The 21,822-nt window shown below is 40.1% G+C and overlaps 1 protein-coding gene across 8 annotated transcripts in view; it reads right to left on the reverse strand.

Moving 5' to 3' along the window:
- Positions 1 to 8,077: 8,077 nt before the first annotated feature.
- epb41l2 (erythrocyte membrane protein band 4.1 like 2) overlaps positions 8,078 to 21,822 on the reverse strand; it is a 54,452-nt gene continuing 40,707 nt past the window's right edge. Inside the window, exons 15-24 of one of the 8 annotated variants that reach the window (XM_046059848.1) lie at positions 21,741 to 21,791; positions 21,587 to 21,619; positions 18,698 to 18,865; positions 16,703 to 16,771; positions 15,715 to 16,362; positions 14,352 to 14,480; positions 13,930 to 14,028; positions 13,441 to 13,521; positions 12,078 to 12,192; positions 8,078 to 11,737 (exon numbers count right to left, since the gene is read on the reverse strand). In XM_046059848.1, the coding sequence (XP_045915804.1) occupies positions 12,088 to 12,192; positions 13,441 to 13,521; positions 13,930 to 14,028; positions 14,352 to 14,480; positions 15,715 to 16,362; positions 16,703 to 16,771; positions 18,698 to 18,865; positions 21,587 to 21,619; positions 21,741 to 21,791 (1,383 nt within the window). In that variant the 3' untranslated portion in view covers positions 8,078 to 11,737; positions 12,078 to 12,087. Of the gene's footprint in view, positions 11,738 to 12,077; positions 12,193 to 12,728; positions 12,930 to 13,440; positions 13,522 to 13,929; positions 14,029 to 14,351; positions 14,481 to 15,714; positions 16,363 to 16,702; positions 16,772 to 18,697; positions 18,866 to 20,798; positions 20,859 to 21,586; positions 21,620 to 21,740; positions 21,792 to 21,822 lie in introns of those variants that run through there. The other 7 variants (XM_046059856.1, XM_046059849.1, XM_046059851.1 and 4 more) reach the window with 7 other exon arrangements.

Raw genomic sequence — 21,822 nt, forward strand, 5'->3', positions numbered from 1 at the left:
CAGTTAAAGTATTTTTTCTCTACGCTGAAGGTGACATTTATAAATTGTTTGTTTTGTTCAACCAACAGTCCAGAGCTCAGAGATTTAATTCTCTGAACTCTGCTCTGAGCAAGCAGCAAATGCTCACATTTGAGGAGTTGGAACCAACAAACGTTTTGAAGTTTTGCTTGAAAAATTGATTGAAATTATGACTTTTTTGATGACCTACTAATCAACTAATCAGTTAATCAACTAAGGTAGACAAATGGATGGAGAGAAGGGCAGTTAGACGGACAGACTGGCAACCACAACCACAACAAACTGTTTTACTACGGTTTCATGAAAACTAAATGCTAGATTCTTCTTCTTCTTAATAGGAAAACTAATTGACTCACTATGTACTGGAACAACAGCCAGGGGCTTGAAAAACATTACTTAAGCTACTAAACATGGAACTTATTTGCACTTCTCTCTGCAAGTAAATAACAATTACAGGCTGCTTCAGTCTGCAACAGGAAAACGTAACATTGCTAAACAATCTGGGTGGAAAAACACACATCTACTGTATCTTGTCCAGTAATTTCTATCTCCCAGAGGACTCACAATACTGTTACCTGCTCCATTTAAAATTTCCTTTTCAATAATTTAGGACAAGTACAGAAGCTACAGAGAATCAGTCGAAGTGGGAAACAGGTTTGGTTGCACTTGTAAGAATGTAAGAAGGAACTAATTTTGTTGCAAGGTTGTTGCATGTGATATTCCTCACATGATTAACCAGCATCCTAGACAAAACAGACAGATAATGTTTAGTGTAATAATGTGCATTTGTGGTTTTGGAAGCTACATGTCACTAACAAAAATTATTTTCACACAAACAAACACCTAGCATAGCCCAGGTCAGAAAGGCTTATGAAATGTCCCATCGTGTATTTGCAACAATCTATATCCACGATAAACACAAAGAAATGTTCTCTTTACTTGTGAGACAGGAGTGTTTTTTGTATCTCTTTCCTACCAATTAGAGAGCCGTGGCACCATGAGAAAGAGGCAGGCGGAGGGAGTTGAGTTGGTTTCATCCCACTCTACAATCAATGAAACACAGGATCTGTTCTCACAGCACTGACGACACACACAGACCACCACCCACCCACACATCAGACCACACACAGACACACACACACACACACACACACACAGAGACGCCTACACTTATCAAAGTGGATGCTGCATCATAACCATACCAGCAGGCAGACAAAAAGATAGCAACAAAAGCATTAGGCCCTGAAGACAAACACAGGAGGCTGGCGTCAGAGTCTGATGGGATAAAAACCTGAGAAAAGTGTTGAAATTAACACAGAGGACAAGCCGTCTCCCAGGACTAGCCACCTCCTCATCACTGTCCCAAAATCCTGGTCCTTCACTGATGCAAAACTGATGTAACAGCTTCCTGTCTGCTTTTACTGATTCAAGTACGGTCCTGTTTTGTGCTGGTGTACATTTTCATGAGTGCTTTGGCAGAAACAGTACACATGAGATATAATGAGAGAGAAACCAAACTGACTGAAGGGCTCCTGACAGAAACGCTGTTGCTGCAAAGAACCCAACACCCCCCCCCCTCTCCCTCCGCCAGTGTTGTCCAGGACTAGAGGACACTTGCAAAAGAATCCAAAATTCCTACCAGGCATCAGGGGAGCAGTCTAATCGGATCAGGAGGAAATATTTAGCCAGAGTTATGGTTGCTCAGAGGAGATTTTCCATAAATTTTAAACCAGAGTTGCATTTCCTCTTTCCACGAAAGCCACTTAAATGTTTCATCTGTCATGTATAATAAATAACAGTTTTGTCAAACAAATACATAAAAACACCTGTCTTTCCTTCACAAACTGATCAATAGGAGCGTGCACACACATACACACACACACAGAGCTGTGTGTGTGAATTCTCCAGAAATACCTCCAATCAATCAGAAAAAAAGTACTCAGTCACACAAGCACACAAAACTGCTGAAACACACATACACTTCTTAAATAAGCAAATTATCTCCTGATCAATCAGAGAAACAACAAGGCTGATCAATTGTATTGATGCTGATGACAGCGTCACTCAATCAGCCACGGTCCAGAGCCAAATTAACGCTTTTGATTTTATCACCTAAAGCCTGCTTTCACTCCCATGAGACTAGAATACTGGTCTCCACATGAAAAGAGTACTGATGCCCAGATCTGAGTGAGCGAGAGTCAAAGCACACCGAGGGCAGGGATACCTGCTGCTTTTCCAAGTGAGAACAAAGATGTGTTTGCTGCAAAAATATAACAACTGTGTCCTTTGCACCTCGGAGCAAACACAAGCTGCTTTTGGTTTAATGCCAGCGTGTTAGCTTGTTAAGATGTAGTCAAGTAAAACTGCAGGCGATCTGGTTTGATCAGTACTGCGTCAGTGTCCAGAGACTTTTAGCTACATTCGGATCTCAACATTAAGGCGTTAGCCTGTTCAAAGAAGCTACTGTATGCAAACAGAAAATGAAAAGCAATGTAAGTGTGCAACGGTAAAAAAAACAAAACAACTTTCATTAGCTTTATAAAAACTTAATGATTGAAACAAAATACAGCTGAAATTTACATCAGTGTTTACACTTTACACCTATTTTTTATGTTAACCATGGATCAATTGATTATGTGTAATGTGAAGAGGGTCGATCATAGTGACAAGCTACAGAAAATCATAACCTGACTGTGCAGCTACCCTCAGCTCTATGGAGCTTTATAGTCTTTTTCAGCTCACTGTTTTGGTTTGCCGCCCGTAACTTTGCTGCTTTGGTTCACTCCCACCGCTTTCGTAGCATCATTTTCTTCCACAGCAGGCAGCTGTTTTCAACAAAAGAAACTCTGAAAGCACCAAATGGTAGACGGACAAAGTTAGCAACTAGCTGGTGAACATACTGGAGCATTTAGCAGCTAAAGAGACATATATATTTTCCTTAAGAGTTGGTGGCGACCCAAAACGGAGCTAAAAGAGATATAGAGAGAGAATATTGGAAAGAAACAGAAACTCCAAATGAATGCTTATGTTGCTCTATGTCTGTGTCTATATCAACTTGACTGATTCCATTGTCTCCAACTATCCAAAAAAATCAGTTATTGCAGGTTTAATATGGGGTGACATTTAAAGCCATATCATATCTGCATGCACACATCAAACTAAAACAAAGACATGTGTGTCCTTCCAACAGTGGGCACTACAGTTTGGATTTAATCTTGAGTTTTAAACAGTTGTCTCACCTCTGTTTGTTGTAATAGCACAGTCAAAGTTGATGCTATCAGTTCTGTTTTAAAATAATCAATATTGCCACCTATTACCAATCAGAGAGGGAGCAGTTGGAAAAAAAAACATGTATGTGTGTGTGTGTGTGTGTGTGTGTGTGTGTGTGTGTGTGTGTGTGTGTGTGTGTGTGTGTGTGTGTGTGTATGCCAGTGAGTAGTGTGTGTTTTATGACACAGTGAGCACAAAGGTCTAAGGTTCAATGATCAAAACATTACTCAAGGCCCCACTGCACACATACACAAAGGATAAAAAGTGTCTGTTTTCTCCCATTTTCGTGTTTTGCAGACACTGAAACCTGCAGTAACAAGCCCCCACACCCAAAACTAAGCTCCATTTCTCTGTTTTATATCACACACACATATGTAGACACATACACAGGGGCCTGGCCAGTATAGCTAATCTTCTTAGCAATCACAAGGTTTGACTGTTGGAACAGAACAAAGTTCACATCGTCAACAACAACAGAGGTGGCATTTCTACCAATGACAGAGAGACGGGGAGACAAAGACACCAAAAGAGGCCGACCAAGAACAAAGACAGACATAAAAGAAGAGACAGAGAGTCACAACTTTACCTCTGGACTGAACTGACCATCTTTTCTCCCTGAGTTAATTTTTTGTGGATTATCTAGCTACCATCGGCAGTGAAACCTGACGTGACACACTGGCACTTTCTGAATTGTTTTTTATTTATTTATTTTAAAGCCACATGACTGACGTCGCCAAACACTTCACCTTTGGACATAAATCCTGGCTACAGAAGACAGTTTCACATCTGTAAGGACAGCTGTCTGGACAATGTTTTAACTCTAATCTGGCAGCCATCTGCCAATCTTTTCCATCTACATCCAGTCAAACCTGCCTTTTTGTGGAATCTGAAAGTGTAAGTAAATATTTTGAAGAATACTATCTAATGAGTGCTGTACCTTTAATAAATCAAAATTGTGTTTCCAGTGAGTGTAGGTAGTTGGTTTGAGACACTCTAACCCTACACCAGTGTGATTATTCCTCTGTATTTACTATGCTTTTAGCTTTAGTGGCTGGAATAAAGACATTTAGCAGGTATTCTGTTTGCATGTGTACGTACAAAAGTGCACTCACACAAAATCTCTCAGGTTAGCTGAATACATTTTAAACATTATAGAATTTACACATATGACTTCATAAGAAAAACTGGAACAACCACTACTACAGTGCTTTGTTCTCAAAATCTGACTTGTTTGAATTAGGGCTGGGAGATGAAAATGTTGAAATGAACATCACCATACACATCATTACTCAATGTTCAATGTATGGAAAACCACATGGTAACATTGATTCATTCATTGTACTGGACAATGATGTTAGGTAAACAGAAGTAAAAAATATTGTTTGGACTTAAAAAAAAAAAGCGTCAACACCACCAATAATCTGTGATTTTTTTTTTCAGTTCCTACATGAATTCCACATCAATAGTCCAATATAGTTCAGATCAACATAAAAATATGACACCTAGACTTTTCTACATTTAATTGAAAAAGAAATTATTTTTTTTTATTATTATTTCCCACATCTGACTTTGAATGGTAAATCTTAGTTGGAAATTACACTCAAAAGTGCTTACTCTTGTATTACTTGTTAACTTCTACAGTATATTCTCACAAATACTTATTTGTTAAAGTTTATAATATTGAAGTAACTTTAAAGGATTTACTACCACCATTCTGACCTTTTCAATTATTATATCTCAATATGTATGTAAGGCCTGCGTCACTTTTAAAAATATTAATTTGAATGCTATTAAAATAACCATAATATGTAACGTGGAAGTCTAACAAATGTCTACTTTTCAAGCATTTTAGCCAAGTTTTTAATCTTGGTGCCGAGATCTCTTTTGACCTTCACATCACTATTACTACGGTCGCATTAATCCTGACTTTCTTTCTTCTAAATTTGCACCCTCCTGTGCAGGAGCAGTATGGAGGTGCTGAGCGGCCCCTGGGCTGATCTGGCTCTGCTGCTTCGACAGACCGCCGTACAGACGGACAGAGAGACAGACGGCTTTCTTCCTCTCTGGCTGTTCGGTCTGCTGCTGTTCCTGTCTGTCTGTCTGCTGCTGCTGCAACTTATCATCTACCTCAGCTGGAAACTCAGACAGGGTAGGCATCTTATTAACTTTTCATGCCCAGACCTCTTGCCATTTTATATTTACTGTGGGGCCCTGTAGCTAAATGGATACTGTAGAGAGAGGTCTTTCTCCGGGGTCACACACACTATAAATACAGACACACTCCTCACCAAATTGTAAGGATTTTTGCTGAAACTGTGCTCCAAAGGGGAGCTTTAACTGCATCTCAGTCACTATGGTTACCACAATAAAGAATAAAACACAAAGTGCATCGAGACGATTAGTTATACCTTTTTTTTAACCTTTATTTATTCAGGGGAACTTCACTGAGAGGAAGCCTCTCTTTTGCAGGAAGGCCCTGATCTCATTCACACTGTTACCTGGTACAACCGCAGCCACCAAGCAGCTCCACTGGAGCTTTTGGGGTTATGGCCTTGCTCAAGGGCACCTCAGTGGTGGTAAATGAGGGAGGGCAAGCACTGCTTACTTTACACATCCAGATTTTATCCTGCCGGTTCGGGGATTGAACCGGCCACAACAGATGGTTTTCCTCTGATCTGTGTGCTCACTCTGTTAATAAATGTTGTTTTAATAGGTGAACATTACTCCTATAGACACAGTCATACACACATCCAACAAAGATCATGGATCCACTTTCATCCTCTGCCCTCATTCTTCCTAGATAAATGGAAAATTACTTTTCACATAGACTTTCTTTAGATCAGCGCCAATTTGTCCATCCATCCATCGTCAACCGCTTATCCTGCGTACAGGGTAGAGGGGGCCCCAATTTGTGATTTTACAAAATGATTCCAAAAAATTACAGCCTTGTAAATTTCACAGGTCATCCTGATGTCTGTCATGTGCAGCCATCTTAATGCCCAAAAAGTGTTTATGCTGACTACAATTTTTATTTCCTTGACGCAATCAAGTGCAGTTGGCATTTCCTTCTGCCGTAACAATGCACCAAATGTGTATTAATGTATCAAAATAGCCACCAACTCCTGTTTGAGTAATATTAGCTCACAACTACAGTGCCCCAAAGATAACTTAAAAAATTAAACAATTGTTTTGTAGAATGGCTGGGCTTAGATAAACGGACAAGGTGAGTGTGTTCAATGTGCTGTTTGGCCAACTATAATCAATAATGACTCCATCTGCAGTTTACAGTTTGTCACTGGTACTCAAATTAAAGAAAACTACTTTTTATTTATTAAGACTTCATCAAATACTGAAGTTGCATTTTGGGTGGGTAATTGACTACAGTTCTTTGAATATACACTCACTCAGTAATGTGGTGATCCTCCTTGCTGTCTTTTCCCATTCGCCCATAGGGGCGACTATTACATCTTGTAAAACATTGAAAGCCATTCTTTGAAGTTTCTAGTTAATAAAACATGCCCAGTTCCAGCGACAAAAAGTGAACAATATCATACTGACAATGATTTATTATAGTCAACAATGTTTAGAGAGGCTAACGTTAGTTTAAGAGCCTTTAAACTGCTGTTAAGCTGTTAAGCTAACTTGCTGTTCTCATTGCTGTAAAGTTACATTTATTAAAGTTAGCTCGTGCTTCTGTGGTAGCTTTCAAAGGGGAACCACTCCTATATAATTCTATTAACTTGACACTACAAAAAGTAAACACATCTCATTAACATATCTGCTGTCACACCTGTAACCGTTACTAAAACAGGAGGGTGAGTTGACTGATGGCTTTCACTGCGCAAGCGCACAAAGTATTTTCACCGTTTTAATGGATTTCCAATGTAATTAAAACCCAATTATAATAAACAGCTTTGCAGACCTAAAAGGTGACTTTATATGTACTTTGATGACCACCTAAATCGCCCCTATTTAGTGATTTCAAAAAATTCAAACTGGTTAAAGTACATCTAAGGCGGGTAATAGCCTTATTCTGCTTGCGTTCGCAACTATTGTCTAACTCAAACCCTGGTAACATTTAGCCTAGTGTCAACACTATTATTCATGCATTGTGTATTTTGTGGTCCATTTCTTCCAGACTACGTTTCAAACAGTGCTCTGGATGTATTTTCTTTCCCCTACAGTTGAAGGGGAACTGTCGACCCGTCCGCAAAGCAGAAGCGCCATCTACAGGCCGATAAACAGAAGTGCACACCTGAGGAGGCGGAGTGTCGGATAGCACTTGCACACCTGACAGGACAGACACTTCACCAACAGAACAGACATTCAAACCATCTGAAAATGGACACTTTCCAGTCAGCGTGAGCTTACACTATCTCAACAGAGCACTGTGTCAGTGTAAACACCAGCAGGGACCTGGGAGGGACATATCAGGCAAAATGAAGGTGCCCTAAGAAGATCTGGGAAAATTACTTGTCTGTTATACATCTTTAAAACACTCAGGGAAATCTGGACTTTATCAAGACAACTGTCTCTAACCTCTGAAAAGATATTATGAAGCTAAAGGCATATTTTACAACTCTATTTATCCTATCCTATTTGTTTAAGCTTGGGACAAGCTGTCACCCTGAAATTATTCTTTTTTTGTGAATTAAATATTTCATTATTAGACTACCTGACTATCTTAAAAATGGTTACTTTTATGTACATTAACATATATGACTTCAGTTTTTATCAATAAATAAACCAATGAATGAATGAATGAATGAAGAAATAATATGAACAACAGTTTTCAGAGTATAACAATCCTTTATTTAAACAGTGTTACATAGGGGAGGAGTGGCTGGCTGTGTGTGTGTGTGTGTGTGTGTGTGTGTGTGTGTGTGTGTGTGTGTGTGTGTGTGTGTGTGTGTAGGGAGACACAAGACAGTTAAGCTGCTAGATAGAAAAACACTACCAGTGATCATTGGTTGGCTAACAGGGAACGGTGAGGCAGCTGTGGTTGGTTCTCCGAAATTTGTTTCTTTAAAAAATTTTGCTGAAAGTGAGTTTTAAGTAGTTAAAATACAAAATTGTGTTGGTATTTATTGACTTTTCACGGTCTCGTCTGTCCAAACTGTAGTCCAGAGCCTGACATATAACTGTAAAGAACATAGTCCAATAATCATTTGTCTTTTGAAACATCTGCCTCATCAGCCTCAGGCAGAAAGAGATGCAGCATGTTTGTTGGTTTTTCTGTGTAACATTGCCCTCCATAATGTTACAATGTTTTGATCCCTGACACTTTTAAAATCAGCTGGCGTTGAATCATCATTTCTTGTTTGAAGAGACACTATGGAGTTGAGATGGTAACCACTGAGTGACCTCAAATGAAACTCACAGGGAAAAGCACAACCAACATTTTGGAAAACCAGACCTTGCAGCCCCAGAGCTCCTGTGATTGGTTAAAACAGAGCCCAGACCCCCTCCCGGAAAAGAGGTTAAACCTGGGGCAAAAAGTACAAAAAGGAAATGGTGCCAGCAGTGTTTTGGATTTGTAGTGGTGTTCAATGTCAAAAACACTGACAATATTAAAAACATCCAAGAGGGCGCACAATAAATCCCACCTTTCAACTAGATCAGTTTCACAGAGAAAAGACGACAAACGAGAAAAATCATCAGACAAATATAGCCGTTGTGATATAATCGAAGCCTTTTAAAAAGATTTTTATGTTTTTTTTGGAACAGCGAAAGCTTCCAAAGCTGCCTAGTGTTGCATGTTTTTTATTTATTTATGTTTTTCTGCTGCTTTGCCTCTTTGCAAGAGGGTTAGAGGTTAAAGCTTCCCCCTCATCTGGAATGTCATTTAACTGCATAGTAGAGGTCAGACCAGTGTTTCCCAGTAGAAAGCCTAGACAGTCATTACCGCTCCATGGCCTGGACATGACTCAGTCCAGAAAGAAAAGTTTAAAATTGGGGTTAAATTAAGAGGCACATACTATTTTAAATTCGGAGAATGTGTGAATAGAAAGAAAAAAATTCAGTCGACTCCCAATTCAAAACGTCACTTTGTCCAGTCAGACTGGAGGGTTAAACAAATCTAGGTAGGAACAGATGGAATGTTTCTGTATTAAATCTGTGGCACTTTTTTGCTTACAGTCAGCTGAATTTCAGGAAAGTGTTTCTGTTTTTCTGCGTCAACTAAATGCATTAGACCAAGAACCTTGCTCTAACCCATTTAATGCCACCAATATTTACACAAAATCACATTTTTGTGGAATTCTGCTGAACACTTGGGGTAAAAGGACACAGAAACTGAATAAAAACATAAAGATATTCCATTTATGGGGTTCAAGAGCACTTCAAACCCTCGGATAAGACTTCCCTTTTAAGCTGCGTTTTACTGCTGTGTTGTAACCGTTTCCATGCCTGGGAGTAGTGTACTGACTGATTCAGTCCCTTATGATTTTGTGTAGCAGAATCATGTAGAATAGAACTCAATGTCATTTTGAAACTAAAATGGGTCAAAAACATAAAATTTATTTTACTGCTGAAAAACACTTGGTCGCGGTGAAGCAGTTACAACGCAGCCATATTATCTAGACGTCCGGTATGAGCCAAGATAATCTGTCATCTAAACGCTCTAAAACCAATCAATACAGAAGGCTTCTATCTAGACTCACTCAAGATAGATAAAACTGTGTGAAGACATGCTGAATTGAATCCCAGATCTCATGATATCTAGCAGGTTTTCTTGCTATTGTCTAGTCAGGTATGAAAAGAAGCTGGGAGCGAAATTAAGCTAAACTATGGCGACAAACAGGCTCTGATGCAGAGTTAGCATGCTGGTAGAAATCCCATTATTTTGAATTCTTGTTTCAAGTTGTTCCAACTGTAAATCCTAGTTTTGGTACCTGTGCTGGTTAGAGCACAGTACTCTGAATAATTTAAATAGCAGATTATGTATTAAACATTGTCCTAAGCATATTAAAACAGGAGTGAAACTTGCCGTAGAGTAAGGCCAACATGCATCAATGTTCAATTCATTATCACTCCCAAGTTGTTGGTTCGGCACTGCACAGCGCCACCTCTATCTCCCAATTATCCTTCAGTTTACTGGTCCTCTCTCCCAATCATAAGTCTGCTCCCTTGTTCCCCTGCGGCCCAACGGGAATGGCTAGTGTTGTACAGTGGGCGGGCCCAGGGAGAGCGTTTAAGGTAATAAAAAGCTGCATTACTGCTCCCATCTAATCATCTTCATTAGTTTTTTACTGTACAGAAAGTTGTATAAACCGGCTTTAAAGTCAGTTCATTTTCAGTTCAAATTTATTTCTGTTTAGTAAAAATTCCAAAATAAAGTAAAACGTACAAATATATCACATGGAATTTATTCCACCTGCACCATTTGGCTTCTCCAGATTAATTAAAGTCAAACCCATTAATCCGACTAAGGCTCCGTCCATCCCCGCCGGCTGTGAAAAAGGTAAAATTAACTGAAAATGAACTCACTCAGCCAACGCGAGTCAACACACGAGGAATGTGGATGAATACTAACTATACTTACAGAGGAAAAAAAATAATTATAAAAATTCGTAAACCAGGTTGATTGGTTCTTACTGCAGTATTTTAAGTTACAGCTCCCTATTTTCTGTAATTATGAGTATTACACTGTGATAAGGTGACACAGCTGGTTCACCTGAATGTGTTTTTTTTTTGACTTTATTACACTTTGAAAAAAAATGTTTTCAAAGACCAAGTTGTTGCTGTAGAAATTCACATTATGTTTACTCTCTATTTAAATCACAATCAAGTGAGGGAGCTGTAATTTAACAAATTACTTTCTTTTGTTTGCCAGGAATGCACCAACACAACTTTTCCATCGCTGATGCAGATTCCAAGTACATACCGTCCGTGTCAAATGAATGACTTTCAGACAAAAATTTCCTTTTTGAAATGCATGAGAAACTTTGCTTTGACTTTTCAGTGTTCAGTGTGAAGATCACTGGTACAATGGTATAAAAATCTTTTTCAGCCTTGTATCTCATCAGGATTGGTTATCAGTGCATCCCTACTAATTTTATTTTTGCAAGACATGACAGACACACTATCTTCTGTCTTTTTGTAAAACAAACAGTTAAAAGAAAAAAAATGCTCTATTAAAAATTTAAAACACGCTACAAATGTTAAGCTAACAAAGTGGTTCTTTTCTGTTCCCTCAGGAAGAGTGACGATATTATTATTCTTTTTCTTGGTTTTGGAGTGAGGGATTTAGACGCACCACAAACATGTAAGAGAGACCCACTGGGAAGAGATCGGCAACGTCTCCCCATTTGTCTACCCCCTTCTCCTCCTGTGTTTCAGCTCCTCCTCCTCCTCCTCCTCCTCTTCAGTCAGTCAGGGTTGGTTGTTGCAGGGTTATGAAGGTCGTTAAACGTCAACAGAGAAAACAGTCACGGTGGGCCCTTCAACTCTGGGAAAATAGAGGTGAAGGCAGTCAGCCTGGGTGGTGCCGTGATTGGCACTCAATATTAGTTTCCTACTCAAAACACTTCCTTTGTACTCCACACACAGTCCTCCGTCAGTCACTGCCTACCTTCCTAAATTTAATATCCTTTCTGTTCAACTTCGCATGTGTGATGATGGCTGGTGATTTTAACAGCTTCACGTGTGGGAGTTTCATCTCACTGATTTTCAGCTTTTGTCTTCAGTAAATACACCACTATATGCACCCCCCACTGTTAATAAAGACCTCCAACATTAATTCACCATGAATAATAATAATAATAATGAGTTACTATTATTATTATTACCTGAGTTCAGTCAATCCTCCTCCTCAGCCAGTTCAGTTTCTTTATGAACCACCACTCTGGTAACAGACATGTCAGGATGTTGCTCTTTGGCCTCCTTAATGGCCTGGGCCAGTGCCTGCAAGTACCGAGGGGCAACCACACAGTGGCAGCACCGAGCACAGCAGGCAGTGGGGGAGGTGGAGGGACAAGAGGGGAAATGGTGGAGTTAAATGAAAAATTAAATAAGAAGCGTAAAGAAAATGACAAGAATGCTGGATTTACGCTCAACGCGCTATTTTACTTCTTTAGGTTAAGTGAAGGTTAACTTTATGAAGTAAAATGGCCTCAGATGGAGCGCATCAAGCAGAAGAAAATTACTAAAAAATAAATCCCATTCGCAACTCAATGTGACACAAATCTGTTGCTTTTGTGTAAATCCAGCAGATCAAGCAAGACAAGCAACTTAAAGAGAAAAACAAAACAGTGGACGATGGATTTTACAGAAAGATCCAGACCTGAGCAAAAAGATTTTCATTGCTTTCAGATATTTTGGAGGGCACTACATGCAATTTCCTCTAGTTTAACTAGTGTTTGTGGCCGGAGTGAAAGTCACCCTTTAGAAAGTATCAGTTTCTCACATTTGAGAAATACATATCACCCATCACTTTCAAATATCTGAAATGTCTTTAAATTTATTTTATGAGGTCTTCAAACTAACTTCCGATTGGGGTTTATAAATCATATATTTTACAGACCAGTCAGTGACAATGAACAAAGAGACATTTTATATTGTTTTGAGTGTGTTTAGCGTGAAGGATTCATCACATCTGGGGCAGCTAAAGTACAAATTTGATTTTCTCTCACTGTGAAAATCTGACAATGAAAGACAAAGACAGAACATTTAACTAAGCAAGACGAGCAACAAAACAACACAGCATGGCAAAAACAAAAAGGTCAAGACACCATTTTATAGATGTATGAATGAATGAATGAATGAATGAATGAATGAATGAATGAATATGTGAAGAGATGTCGCTGATCACAGCCAATGAGTGGAATCTTGAGTGTGACTAATGGCCTGTGGGCATCTCTATTAAGTGATTAATAAATCAAATTGTGCATTCATTCTGTGAGTAACATGACAGACATGTCACCAGAAGTCTGTCTGTTCCCTTAAGTCTAAGCAACCAGAAAAAAAACGTTAATTAAAGTAAGCTGGGGCTGAAAATTTAACAAGGTTTTTCAACCTTGGTGCACCTGGATTACACATCTGTAAAATGATACTCAAAGAGCCTTTCACACCATCTACATTTGGTCAGAATAAAGCGACCCATCGACCAAGTTACTTCAACAAAATAGTAAGGCGTAGGCGCGGAAAACTGACCTCGTCGTGGTCGATGTCGCAGTCGCCAGTGATAACGATGCGTTTCTCAATCCTTGTCTCTGATAGGCCGCCCTTTAACGTCTAAAAGAAAACATACAACAACAACGCTTTGATGCCTGTTATTCTGGGTTAATCATGAACTATTAAGGTCCTCCTGGGTGCTGTTGGGATACTGCCCAGTGTGGCTGGCATTGTCACGATAGTCCAAGGAAACATCAAGAGACTGACGAAAACAAAGGTCAAATGACAGAAGAGTGCAGTTCTTCTCAACACAAATGCAAAGTACAAATAATGTAGTAGCATGGCAAACTTATACTGTATACACGGTATAAACCATGATAAAATGTGTAATACTGGTACAAATGTGTTTCTGTATGCACAGATTTTACACATTAATGTGTATTGTTGTTATATTAAATTGACTGAGTCATCATAATGTAACGTCTTAACGCATTTAGAGGAGGAAATGTGTGTTTGTGGTGTGTGTACCTTGGTAATGTGTGTGGTTGTGGTAGTACACAGAGATTCAGAGGTGATTGTCTGAGCAGTCATCAACACTCCGGGCTCGCCGTCGCCGTTACCATCCAACTGATATAAGAGGAGACGAAAAGAGATCATTAATTAATGTGCATTCCCACTAGAATATCCCCCGTTAGATGTTTGATGTTCTAAATAAACGCTTTTGTCTTCAAAAAAAACAAACCCCAAAACAACATTTCTCTGAGGAAGGAGGAATCAACGGCGACATGCACTGTAGCTACAAAGGAAGCTTTTTAGGAAGGTGCTTTCAAACAAAACATTTACATTTTGAAATAGTTATAAAATCTAAATATTTCACACGAATACAATACTAATGCTGACCCACGAGAAAAAAATAAATAAAAAGCTCCCTGTGTTTCTTAAGTGTGCACCTGTGCGGCTTCATATGTGATGGTCTTGGTTTCCGTGTGTACGATGGGCACTTCTTTTGTAGCTATCTCAGTTTTCTGGGCTGCAAACGTGTCTGATATAGTCACCATTTCTGTCTTTACCACAGGTGGCTGGGGAGGGAGGAGAGAGAGAAGTGAGGGGAGAGGAAAGAGGGTTAATAAATTAAACCTGAGACAGGGAAACATAAAGTGGTCTCTATGCACTAACTTTGGAAATTCACTTCCAAGTCAATCAATTTATATGTAGTTATTTTTTGTTTTAAGTGTTCAAATTTGTGTTTATATTTAATTAACTGCTCTAATAATATTAGAATGTTTTGTATTTGAAAGGGAAGTGATTCAGACACAGGTACAGATAGCAGTAGTTGTAGATGTAAGAACACAAAATGTATGCGAGAAAACGCAGCAAAATTCATGCAAAATAAAAATAAAAATCAAGAGCTTCCAAACTCATGCCAGTCAACATCACGAAATGCACAATATGACAACATCTACTGTCAGCAATTTTCGAGCTACAACAGCAGCGCCACTACAAGACACATCTTTGGCGTCAACGTGCAACTGAAAGTACGACACACAGCACAAACATGCATAAAACATGAGCCGATGAAATAAGCGATGCTCGAACGGCTGGCAAACAAAAAGGCAATTGATATGTAAACAGCATGCAAAAGATGACATTCAGATGAGAGGGCGGCTTTTGCCGTAGTGGTTGGCAATGATGATTTCCACAATGCCGTTACCATGGTGACCTTGGTGGGCCAATTACACACTAACACAGAGAGAAGCATCACTACCAAACACATGGCGGACACACACACAAAAAAAAGGTGAAATATACTGCATGCGGAAAAAATAAGCAAATATACACCTAAAAGCATCATGCATTACCCACTTAGGCCCCATTTACTTCACAACACTACAATACAGAGTAGGAGGCAGTGACAGCAACACACCAAACTATGTAGGGCAGGTATGAACTCGGCATGTTGATAATGGTATGAAGTAGGATGATCGGATATAAGACATGAAGAACTTAAAATACATGAATATGGTGAAAATCTAAATAAAGACTGAAATTAATTATGAAGGGGACAGTAACACCAAAACACTGGTGGTGAATTGTATCATTAAAAAGGACTCTTCTCTCTGCTTTAACTTTCATTTTAGGCTGAAAGAAGTTTTCACAGGACAAACATGTGTGAGGATGTACATGGGGCTTAAATATTCACGCAAGCAGGTAGGAAACTGGTAAGCAGGAAGGAGAAAAAGTGGGTGTTTCTACAGTTGGTAGGAGGGATCAAAGCCCAGGGAAACTCCGCAGCCAGCCCAGTGAAGACTTTACCTCAGAGCAACAAATAACCTGCGGCCGTGGTTCTGCTTCAACCAGAGAGGCTTCTCCGTTCATTTTAGGCTCAGGCTCTTCCTCTTCCTCTGCGGGGGCGACCATCCCGGTCACGCCCTCCTCGGGCAGGGGGAGACCATTAGGAGCTTCGTCTGGCGTCACCATCGGATCATCTGCGCTTTCCTCCAGCTCCCTCTCACCGTCGTTCTCCTCTTCTGCATTCTTCTTCTCTGTCTCTGTGTCCTCTTTCCTGGACTCCTCTGCCTCTCGACCGGTCGCCGCCACATGTCGGCTGACTTCCGCTGGGAGGGAAGAAGCGTCTGGAGCCATGTCCTGCTCCGCTGTCTCCTCCTCCTCCTCCTCCTCTTTCTTCTCCTGCTCTTCCTCCTCTTCCTTCTCCTCCGGTATTTGCGTATGAGAGATGGACACGGAGACATTTGGATGGTACTCCGCTTCTTCTTCACTCTCGCTCTCAGATGAAATGCTCTCCTGCTTCACCACCTTTGCCTCCGCCGCTACCACTACTTCCTCTTCGACTTTCACTTCCTGCTCAGCAGGAGGGCTGATTGTAACTATGACAAGTCCAGGTTTGGGTGCTTTGGAAACCTCCTGGACGACAACGGTTTCTTCAATTTCAACTTCGGTTGTCTATACACACACGCACATACACACGCACGCATGTACACATAGTGCAAAGACACACACACAATGGAGGTGCACACACATACACAACAAACGCGTGGGGACAAAAATTGAACATAAAGTTAAAAAACTCAAACTAGCATAAATGAAAATAAAACACCACAACAAAAATCAACTGTGGACAAAGAGACACAAGGATGTAAAAAAGTGAAGAAGACAAACGAGCAGTCACAGAATGGATGGCTGTAGTAAGAACATGACACTGGAAGCTGGAGGTGTGGAGGAAACGGTGGATGAAAAGCATCATGAGTGGCTGGATGGATTAATAGAAGGAAGTTAGGACCACCTTTGCAGGCTCTTTGGTATCAGAGATCACGTTATCGGCAGCATCTGCTTCTGTTTGGGGCACACTCTCCTGCGAGACAGAGAAGTTACCATGACAGTTATCAATCACACGGCAGTCGCGACATCATCATTGTTAGCACTTAACGTCACTGTAGCGATAGTGTAATGCTCGTTAACCACAGCGCCGGGGAGAGGGCTGGATTTGTTACTTTATTTTCTGCCTCTCTGATTCTCCCTCTCTGTCCTTGCCGGACTGTCGTTCATGCACAATTAAGTTAATTTCCGTACAATATCAAGTTTGTTGCAGCAGGCAGTGAAAGAGATGGGATGAAAGACTGGGAAATAAAAAGATCCATGGAGGATGGATTTAAAAAGAATATCCCACAGATGCTTAGCTTTACTAAAATAAAAAAGACGAAGAAACACAGTATTGAAGTCAGCAGTTTCTTTGAGTTGATGATGACCAGAGCAAACTTGGCATAAAAGTCCAGACTTTAAAATGTCTTTAAAATTTTCTAAGCCACAAAGTCACACATTACGACTGTCCTTGGTCTTTTTCTATAAAGCATGATGCAAACTGCAGCTTCAGTACTTGCTGCTTTTTACAGTTATTTTTTCCTAAAGGAGCTAGTAAGGGGAATTAAATTGAGCAGATTTGAATTAAATCCACACACAGAGAATTACCATCACAAAGACATCCTAACATCCATGGCATTCACAGCTGTTAGTTGTTTTAGATTAGATTTATCATGCCCGTCATTCAGGATGAATGGTCCCTGATGCAAAACAAGGATTTCTACCATTCATCCAGCATCCACAGAAGGTATTATAGACAGCTCGCATCGCTTTACTGTTGTTTGTGAACACATCTGGCAAGCATCTTTAATTAACTGAGGCATTACAGGAAGTCAGTTTACTCTCAAGGTGACTAACCTATGGTGAAAACTCTCCACAGAACATTTCTTACATTCTGTAAATACAAACAATGACCCCATCACTGTTTAAACAATCAATAGGCAGATACTAATTGGCCTGAACTGAAAGTAAACTGATTGCTGAATGTTCAGTAGTAGCGGCAGCACCTCAATGGCAGAGAGTGTAGCGACTGGGGAAATAAGAAGCCCATGTGGTGCAGCAGGACCGCAGACAGCGGTGGAAGTGGTAGAAGTGGTTATAACAGCATCTAGTGTCGGTTCAGGATCACTGCAGGCAGATGTGGCGGCAAAACAAAAGCCAGTGCCAGAGTGTCTACTGAAAAGTACAGAAGCTATCTCCTCTTTAAGGCTCTACAGCAACACACAGAACACAGACGAGTAGAGAAAAGATGGGAACATTTGAGAAAAGACTGAGAAAAAGGAAATCCCTCTAAGCACAAAACAACAGACATAAAACATACATAGGAGGAAGTATAGCACAAATTAAGTAAACAGCCATGATTTGCATCTCCACATCTTGTAATGATTATATGAACCAGAGCAAAATAAAACTGATCTGTTAAGGTTATCAGAAACCAGCACATTATCACATTGTAGACGGAGCAGAATAAAATCCTTGTACTGCAGGGAAATGTATGAGATGTAAAATGTGATGCGAGCCCATCTCGAAAGGGATAAAGAATTGGAGTAGCGACAGTCAGGTTAGTTTTGTAGGAAGAACTCCTGCAGAAGAAAACCCCATATAGACCATCAAGTGATGAACGAGCGCTAAATAACAGGTCATGACAACCCTAAAAAGCTTCACATTAAAATGCCCACTTAAAGAGTAAGAGAGGAGAGGACTGTGAGTTTTTCAATCAGGTGCACAGCCATGTGATGACAGATGTTCTCCTTGCTAAAAAACCCACATTGTTTCTCTGCAGAATATTGAGTAACACAGTTAGGGAACACTGCAGTTATTTGCGAAGAGAACACTTCCTCTGAACAATGTAAGTGAAATGCCCTGTAGTTCAGGCTTCTTTTCTCAAGTTGCTGACACAGAAACATCCAGACAGACGTACCACTTGTTGCTGTTGAACACGTATCGCTGTAGCGGGAGAGGAGGTGAGACGTTTCTCCCACTGGTTGGGCTGAGGAGGAGAGGGAGGTGGCGCCTCCATAAAGGAGCGTTTTAGCTGGCTAATGCTAGCTTGGTGTTTCAGAACCTCTTCTTGGGTCTTATCATGGTCCTAATGAGGGATAAAGGGGTGGGGGAGTAGAAGATAAGTATGGATAAATGATGGGTGGTAGGAATAAAAGGCGGAGGGGGGTGAGTGGGAAGGGCAAGAAGGTTTGGACACAGGATAGATGAGAGAAAAGAGTGAAGAAAGAGTGAGGAGAAGGAGAAATAAATAGATAGGAGGAAGGAAGAAGAAATAATGAAGCATTGATAATAGAAGGAAGTAAAGGCCGGAGTAAAAGGAGGAATGGAGAGAAAGGAAGAAAGGAGAAACATAATGGGAATAGGAATGAGGAAAAGAGGAGGGAAGATGGGGAAGAAAGAGAGAAGGAGCGGGATAAATGGAGAGAAGGATGGGGGAGGGGAAAATCGGTTCAACAGGTTATAGGAACATTAGTCTGTCAATCAGAAGGAAGACAAGATGGACACCATGCCTCACTGGAGCCTCGTCTAAGGGCTCTGAAATCTTAAATTTGGTTCATAACCTGTATTTTATTCAAGCATGTGTGAGTTTGTATGTTTTCAAACAGGCTGCAGTGAAACAGGGCCTCTCCATCTTGTTGAGGAGTGTTTCTTCCTTCAATCAGGACAGATAGAGCAGGGCAGATTGCAGAACATGGAGCTGATAGTGGTGACCACACTAACCTGAATTCACATGTAAACAGTTACATTTTCAATTAGTCATCAGTTTGCTTTATTTTCTCATTCAACACTCTTAGTTTGTCATTCCTTTCATATCCATCTATCCTCCTTATTCCCTTTCACTCACATGCATTACAGGATGCAGTGAGGATATATAGACTCCTGTAATGCAACAGATACCAGCTGGCAATGCATCACTATCAGTCCCATGTTGCATAAAAAGATGTGCTGTTGTTGTTTTAGTATGTTATCAATCCACGCAGCACTCAACGCTGGCAGCCAATCACCAGAAAACAGAATTCCTTGTATGGGTTAGGGAGGCAGGATTAGTCAGGTTAGACGCAGCCGCCTGGCAATAATCAAACTCTTTGATCAATCAAGTATTTGAAATGTAACACGATAAAACAAAGGATCACAAAACAGCATTAAACATGCACAGAGCATGCATAAAAGTCACGTTCACACATCACGCATCCTATTCACAAAGCAGCCATTGTGAACACTCAGCTTAGACATTTCCTGGGGAGCAGAACTCCACAAAAAGCTAAAATTCACACCTTTGAAATATTAAGGCCATGTAAAGTTGATATGGGTCACATGAAACATTAGCATTTGTTGCACATATTTTTCTGGCCAACCGACAAATTAAGTTTAATATTCACTCTCTTTGTAGCTCTATTTAGCACCAACTCCTGAGCCAAAGACCTGGCTCTTCAACTGCTGAATGTTCCATTAAGCTAATCACTTACGTTGTCTGTCTGCAGTTTGATGCTAGGTACATTGGGTTTATAAAAGAGTTTTCTTGCTGAAAAGCTGGATACAGTGAATGAGCTGAAAGACACGCAAATATTTGCAGACCTGAGTGGAACTGCCTCATTGATAACTATGCGAGTTCAGCACCATTCACATTACATGTGGTCATTTGATCCATTGTTCACATAAAAAAAAGATTTATGCAGCTTTAAGTGACATGTGTTTTATATATAATTTATGACAACATTCTCAGTCTCCTAAGTCAGGAGTTCAAAATGGCTGCCATGTGAATTAGGACAATAAGCACTGATACCTTTTCATAGCAAAACATTTTCAATTATATTACAATTACTCAGGGGGGAAGAATCTTGAAATAGCTTAGACACGCATAAAAACACGCAGGCATGCACACAGAGCCTGAGAGTGCGAGAGGGCAGCAGTCTTGTACAGTACAGTACAGTACAGAGGAAGTTGTAGTTCTGATGGCGTCAGAGTACACAGAAACATGTAGTCCTTATTTTCGGCCATCAGACGATTCCAGTACCAACCTCCAACATTAAATTACTGTGCCTCACATAAATATTGTCCCCATACACTCTCAATGGACTCTGTAAGGCAGACATACAGTAAAAAAAAAATGAAGTGGAGAAAATTAATTTTAAAAATAGAAATAAAATGAATGTGCTCTTCAAAATAAAACAAAATCTGGAACAAAAATGATAACCATTAAGTGAATGAAATAATGAATAAATCATAATAAAATAAATAACTGTGCATGTGACGACACAGCCAAAATGTCTCAAACTGTGATGAAGGCTGGAAGCACAATTTAAAAACATTTTGGTATTACGCATCAAATGTAATGATAATAGCATTCAGACCCAATACATGCAAATTTCAAAACATCACAACACCAGCAGACACAAACCAACAAACCACCAAAGGGCTTTCAGCAAAAAAAAGGGAAAAAAATAAAGAAAAAAAGAACCAGAAACCAGAACTGAAAATGTGAAACCATAAACCACAGCAGAGCAACCAGTAGTGAAGGTTGGGGGTGAAAGTGCCCAATCAGGATCAGTTTTTACACTCACACCCAATCTGAAAACAAAAAGGTTTTAATCAGCTACATATTTATTTAGCTAAATATCAACAGCTGTTGATGTAAATATTTAGGTTTTTCAATTTCCAGATTGGTAATAGTAGCGGACAAAACTGACTCTGTATCATTGTAGGGCAACTTCACCCTGAAAAGAGTGAACCAAACCAACCAACGCGGGCAGAGCAAATGATTGACAAACTAAATACACAATCAAATAACCAAAAACAGTGTGTGAACCTGAGAGAGGGCAAGCTCACTGGCTCCAAGTGACTGTTGAAGGAGTAAAGTCAAGAAAAAAGTAAGGACAGGTTAGGTTTACTGAATGTACCATTCCTACATTATTCTCCCAAGAATTTGCAAAGCATGCTGGGTAAAGACGGACCCTACAGACCTGGGTTGGTGCGGCTTCCGCATCACCAGGGCTTAAGTCCACCTCTTTAAACTTCATGTCGCAGCCATGGCGATGGCAGGCA

This window comes from Micropterus dolomieu, linkage group LG10, assembly GCF_021292245.1.
Source record: "Micropterus dolomieu isolate WLL.071019.BEF.003 ecotype Adirondacks linkage group LG10, ASM2129224v1, whole genome shotgun sequence".
Classification (NCBI taxonomy): Eukaryota; Metazoa; Chordata; class Actinopteri; order Centrarchiformes; family Centrarchidae; genus Micropterus; species Micropterus dolomieu.